General features: G+C 35.5%; 1 protein-coding gene across 9 annotated transcripts in view; it reads left to right on the top strand.

The window, feature by feature from the left end:
- Positions 1-6,849, top strand: part of Patronin (calmodulin-regulated spectrin-associated protein patronin) — a 75,132-nt gene that overhangs the window by 56,423 nt on the left and 11,860 nt on the right. For 6 of the 9 annotated variants that reach the window (XM_018548276.1, XM_018548272.1, XM_018548277.1 and 3 more), the window contains exons 7-12: positions 695-805; positions 2,226-2,307; positions 2,775-2,991; positions 3,108-3,657; positions 3,859-4,025; positions 5,589-5,768. In XM_018548276.1, the coding sequence (XP_018403778.1) occupies positions 695-805; positions 2,226-2,307; positions 2,775-2,991; positions 3,108-3,657; positions 3,859-4,025; positions 5,589-5,768 (1,307 nt within the window). The remainder of the gene's footprint in view (positions 1-694; positions 806-2,225; positions 2,308-2,774; positions 2,992-3,107; positions 3,658-3,858; positions 4,026-5,588; positions 5,769-6,849) is intronic. The other 3 variants (XM_018548275.1, XM_018548278.1, XM_018548273.1) reach the window with 2 other exon arrangements.

Genomic DNA, 6,849 nt, shown 5'->3' with positions numbered 1-6,849 from the left:
GAGAGAGAGAGAGAGAGAGAGAGAGAGAGAGAGAGAGAGAGAGAGAGAGAGAGAAAGAGAGGAGTCATGAAAATTGGTGGTGGATAAATGTGATTGGTGGAGGCTGCTGTACACTGGACTTTTATACCCGTTCTATTATTTATTTTATTATACTTTCCTCCATAAAAAACCTACTACTATTGCAGGGAACGTACATTATATATAAATTTTGTCCTAATTTACAAACGTAATTATATATTGAATTACAAATTAATTCAATATATTATGAAATAATTCAAATAAATATATCATCAATATTGATTATCAATGAAGAATGTTACTTGCAATTGTAATGGTATCACGCTTTTTATCAGTGTCAATACACACACTCAATATCTCAGCCTCTTGATCCGGATTCCCTTTCCTGAGAGCAGCGACTAATTATATTATTTCCATTCGAAACCAATTGACCTTTTTTGCAAATGCGAACAACAATGAGGTCGCCGCTGCAACGGGCAAAGAGATATGATATACCAACCAAACTTACGAACTTACTATCTCCACACGCAGCACTTAATCTACAACTGTAATATTTCCATATATTTCTATGGCGTAACTTCTTGACGCTTGACACGACAACGCTATCCTCGCCTTCTTCTTTCGTCAACTTCCGGTTGCCCATGAACCACATGATACGGCGCGGCGACGGGTGCAGCCTGCCCGCGCAATAGTCATGGCGTAGCTCATAAGAGAAGTCTGCCACAGTCTATAGCTCCGATACCTGATCTGAGAAGCAACCTCTCCGTATCCGCGCCAGGTTTCACAGGTATCCACACGTTACCACACAAAGAATCAATCTCATGTCTAGGTGGTCGTCTACCTTTGCGAGTCGCGTTTCCGTGGACTGATATTGCCGTTTTTTCGAATGTCTTGAAGGGATCAACGACTTAATCGCCTTATCGCGCTGTCATTCATGTATGTAGGTGTGCCAGGTCACCCACATTTAATGCGACGCACACTTATTCTGTTATAGATAGTGTATATAATAAAATATTTGTGATTGTTGCTAATTATCAAGCTTAATTCAGATCTAATGTATTAAATTCTAAAATTTAATAGCAGTTTTTAGTTTTCATCAGTCTTTTAGTATGATTAACGTCATCTCATCACATAGATAAAAGTGTGCATATAAAGATATTTTATTTTTTTATATCGCTTTGAAAAAAAGTGCATCGTTATTGAAAAATTAAGCTACTATTATGTCGTTAAAGTTCTGAGACGAAATTTTATCTGAGAAAAGAGAAAGGCAATGCGTTTTATCAATAATTCTTATATATATTAATTAAAGAAAAATCACGTGATTCTATTAGACTAATCTCTTAGTGAAGTTCATAAATTGCGAGGAGCACTGCTTGTTACTAATCACATATTGTTTGCATTTCATTCAATCACGATCGTGAGAGCATAAAGTGATATATATATATATAATATATATATATTCCCCCGGGAACAGACCTGCATGTAAATCGCATACTTCTGCGATACGATTGTTGGCTGCTTGTCGCTTGCATTGGATCATTGGCTTCAACTTATATTTCTTTTGCATGAGATTTTGAGTCAGTGCGCTGCTACCAGTTGCTGTCAACGAGAAAGATGAGAACTTCGTCGTCATTCATTAAGGTCCACTCCATGTTTAGTTAGTACGATTACGTTGCGACGTTGTATTCATATTTGGTTCGTTTATGGAGTCATTTGGTTTATGGTTTACCATGTTTACCGGGCTGTTTCTTTCACGTTATATTCATTTTCAGATTTGTCCGACACTACGACAAAAACTAGAAATTAGAATATTAGTTTATTAGAATATTAGTGACATGATATATATCTTCGTATTTTTTTCTTAAAATATATAACATAGACTTTTCTGTTGTAACATTTTAATATTTAATATTGTTAATATTTGGAATTTGCACAAATTGAAATTCTACGTTATTGTTCCATTTCTGTCGGTGCATATTCTTGAATTCGTTTTGCTTGTAATACAAAATAATAATTTACATGAGAATTTCACATTGTGCTCTTAAATTAATTTGTTGCCTAAGTTTTAACGTAAAGTGTAAATTTATTATCTGTTGAGCATCTTACTGTTTCTACTTGAATATAGTTTGAGTGATGAATGAACCTCCTCATCCAATTAAATAAAAATATAGACAAGCAATCGATTCATCTTTAAATTATCTTTCCAGTTACGAAGTCGACATCAAGCAGCACTGTGAAGAAGTCGCAATCTTTGCAACAAACTGCCGAGAGTCACCCGTACGATGACAGGTTCGTTGTCATATTTAACGTTTCAAGAGAATTCTAAGGCAAAATACATGCCTGCATACTTATAGAATTTATTAATAAACTTTACAATTATAAATTTTATATTTTTTAAAGAATACATTACATTGAAAAAAAAATTACGAAATTTTAATAAATATTTGTTTAAATAGTACCATTAGGGCGTTCGTTCACAGTAAATAAATGTAAACGAAAATGTCTCATTAGTACTCTTTCTTTAAATAAATGTTTATTTAAATTTTATAAATTTTTTTAATGTATAAATGATAATTGTCAAAATAAGAATTAATTTATTTATTTTGTAATATTCATTATTGCTCGTTTTTGGATGCTTATTTATTTATATATTACGAGTTTTATATTTTCTTTAGTTTGCAAATATAGTTGCAATTTATAGAAATAAATTTATTGTATGCATATTTAGTAGAAATCAAGTCCAGTTTTTCTTACAGGCGTGCAGGTAGTGAAGAGAGTTTCGTAGTGCATCGTGGCAAAGGCATTCCCACGCTGAGCTCCGTAGCCGATGAGAAGTCCGTCAGAACGGAAGCCGCTGGTCGGCCGAGCAATTGGGAGGAACAACGACGGAGCTCTTATGCCGGACGTCGGTCAAGACGTAACAGCATCACGGATGATTCTCAATTGACTATTGAGAACTTCGGCGGGTCTCAGGTATGTAGCTGCACAGAGTGGCGTCATTTCATTCGTCGTCGCACGAAGAAAACTTTGACGCGGAAGGATTATCTCGAGTGGACAAGCAGTATGATCGAGTGATTTCTTTTATCCAGGATAATTTACACAATTTTGGTAGAAATCCGGATAAAGAGTTAGGCACGCACATCACCAAGCGCAACGCTACCGAACCAACGTTGCCTGCGCGATCCAGCGTCCAAGATGTGTACGGTAGCGGCGTGCAGCACATAATCGCGGACAACGGTTACAGCGGCAGCGAGGAGCCGATGAGGCTGCGACGACAGGCGTCCAACAGCAGTCTAGATAACGTCGCTCTCCGGCAAATCTTACATTCCAACGTAGAGAACGACAGCAGTATGGATGGCGGCGGTGGTGGTGGTGGCGGCGGCGGCGGCGGCGGCGGCGGCGGCGGCGGCGATGTCCCCACGAAGTTCGCTAGTTTTGCGAATTTGAGTAGACAGAGCTCAGAAAAAGGAATAAATTTCACGTATACGGAACAACAAGATGATGCTAAATCGAATAGGAAACATGGCCAAAGTAATGGGAACAGTGAGAAGAAAACAACGTTTGCCACTCTACCAAACACAACCACGTGGCAACAGCAGAGCAATCAGCAGTCGCAGCAGTTAGAGCAACATTCAATTGGTAAGCTATTAAAGTAAGAAAAAAACTTATTTAGAAATTGAATTAGAGAAACATTTATAAAATATAACATTTATGGAATGTATATATTCTGTATATTATTAACAAGACAAGAGAGAGTGTGGCATTTAAGAATATACCTATTACTTAATTTTATTTATATCTAATTTTGGAATACTAACTGAGAATACTCTGTGGTATTAGATGAGAACGGCGGTAATACCATAATGGCCTCGCAACTGAATAATATACGACTAAAGCTTGAAGAGAAGCGACGACACATAGAGAATGAAAAGCGAAGGATGGAAGTTGTCATGTCGAAACAACGGCAAAAAGTAGGAAAGGCTGCTTTCTTGCAAGCGGTCACGAAGGTAAAAACATATGGGATTATCTCAAATATATTCCAAATAATTTAGGAAGACTGCATAATACACATTGACCTACCTGAACATCATTATCATCAGTTCTGCATATCAGTTCTACATACACATCATATAGTCAAAATTTTCAATAATTTGTTTTTTTTATAAAAAGTATAGAGTAATACGGGAATATATAATTCGATGCGAATTACGGGGAATGTTATAAATTTTATCAACACAACATTAAGAGGTCTGCCATGCTGTGTGACAGCTACTTTTCGAATCTAGGCACGGGTGTTTAGTATAGAGCAGATAGTATGAAGATTACTATATCTCAGAAAGTACAGAGTTTCTTTTTCTTCCGCCTTCTATTTACGTTTTTCATATCATATATTTTTGATTGTAATTATATCCTGATTGTTTAATATTGCTTGTACATATAAATTAATCTACATCAGTTGAATTTGTAGTATTATTGGCAAAGTACATGAATGTACAATATATGATTGCTCAGTTTTAGGTAACAATCGAATTTTGTTTGTAACTCATCTGTTTATTTTTTATCTAGATATGTTCGTGTAGATATCATCATTTTGATCGCTTTGGTTGTACATAGTAGGATCTTATCTCTCCTCTTTGTTTGCGTCTTAAATAATCTCGATTGCCATGTTGTCTTAACACAATTTTCTTTCTGATATTTCAGCTATACTTGATGGTAAGCGCATGCTCTGACGCTAAATTTTTGCATTATAACAGGATTGAACATCTCTATTTAAAAACCACTTTTTTTTTAAACAAAAATTTTATCAGTTTGCCAAGTATTATCTTTTTTAGCACTTATTTTTTTTGTTCAAAACGACATCGATATCTTGGAACTCGAGCAATTAATACCATTCAGTTATTTCAGTTGAGTATGGGTAACTTATTTTTTCTTTAATATTGTAATAATTAAACTAAGGTGTTTTTAATGCGAGTTTATCTTTTAATTTTTCCTTAATGTTCGTTTTCCAAAATATTGATAAAGTTGTGAATGTGTATTGATTCTTAAACAGTGTTTGAGAAAAATTTGTAGGTTCGGTTTGTTTAAAGCACTGCATGTTGTTTTATGAACATATTTCCATCGAAAGAGAGTAGCGAGTTTATAAGTATGTCATATAGAAGAAAGTTTTAAGTTAAATTACTTTTGGTAATATATTAGTCAAAGTACTAATCGAGTGTACTATCGTATTATAATCTCTTTGTGGTATCGATACTACACATACCACATGTGTGAAATTATATATATATATATATGTATTTAATTTTAATTATATATATCCACATGTGCACACAAGATTAATTTTTTTTTTACATTTACAATTGCAAACGAGATAGCGCGCTCTTAGTTTAAGTCAATTGTTGTTTAATTAAGTATGATTTGCGAGCCACTCTGGATGGGCTTTGGCACTTAATGCGCTTGAGTGTAACGTGACCTTTGGCCGCGGGAAGACACTCGGCACCTTGGTGATTTCGTGGTGATTTGGTGGCGGACTCTGAGTACTTAACAAGGCACGCTGGTTGGGCTGGTTGCAGGGTAAGGTTAAATCTCCCTCTTCGTCAACGTCCGGGGGGGACAGTCCGGCCGAGACAGTCGGTCCCCCCACTCCTGTAACCTCCGGATCTTCCGGGGCGACCCCGACGAGTGTTTCCGAGGCGTCCTCTGTACCCCAACAACCCCTTCAAGAAAAACCACAGAGACCCTTCTCGCTCAAGGTACGATATCACCAGCAAGTGTTTCAGTGTAGGAAACTCCGTGATAATTTATCGTTTATTATTTTCTAGAAGATTATTTATATATTACGCGCTTATGTGAATGGCTTCGAACATCGATTATTACGTTCTTTTTCTTTCGTCCCTGCTGTAGTGAAAGGAGTAAGAAAAATGATTATCTTCCCTCTCAATGTTTAGCCATTACGAAACTTTACAGTCGTGACGATGCTACGAAATGTACAGCCGCTTTGTATATCCACCCCTTTAGTAGAAATTACTTTTGATAACGGACCATATTATTTTGCTTCTTGACGCTTTTTTTTTACAATATATAATAGAGGAAAACGAAACCTTGCATTAAGATGACAGATGTGCAAATCCACTTGAGCATTTATTAATACCATGCTCCTTGTACGCATGGTGCAATACTAAACACTCTCTGGAAAATAGTAGCGCATTTATATACTTGCATTTATATCTGTGTCGGTGACGGTTACTAGATATAATTCAATATTTAATACAATTTCTCTTTTCCACTAACACAGAACAAACTTTATATTTTAATATGTACATATCTTTATCTAACGGATATCTAATTAGCTGTGTTACGCAAATTTAATTTAAGTTTCGCTTCTAATTATACACTGTTACTTACGGCTGTTACGGCAAATCATTTAAATTCGATACCCGTAATTAGAGTGCACCTTAAGTTAAAGTGTCGAGGACTTGGAGAAATTCAAGAAGACTTGATGTAGTTACATAAGATATTGATCAAACAGACGGATAAATGTTGCATGTATAGATAGTGTCACCAAGTTTCCGGCCATTAACTGAAACAAGAATTCGTCTGTGGATCGCCAATTATTACGAGCGTAATAATTGATAAATTAAATCATCATGTTTTATTCGTACTTATTTCGGGTAAATATTCGTAAATAGTGATAAATAATGAGATATTTTATGTAATATAACGCAAAACGGAAGTGCTACGTCTCAGTGATACACACTTCATGGATTTATGTGTCATCTGTTTTACTTATTTTAATTTTATAGATTATTCTTTTTTATTCTCGTATTATATATA

The sequence above is a fragment of the Cyphomyrmex costatus genome, unplaced genomic scaffold, assembly GCF_001594065.2.
Source record: "Cyphomyrmex costatus isolate MS0001 unplaced genomic scaffold, Ccosl1.0 scaffold702, whole genome shotgun sequence".
In the NCBI taxonomy this organism is placed as follows: Eukaryota; Metazoa; Arthropoda; class Insecta; order Hymenoptera; family Formicidae; genus Cyphomyrmex; species Cyphomyrmex costatus.
Note: the sequence above shows the minus strand (reverse complement) of the source record. Positions and strands in the feature narration are given on the sequence as shown.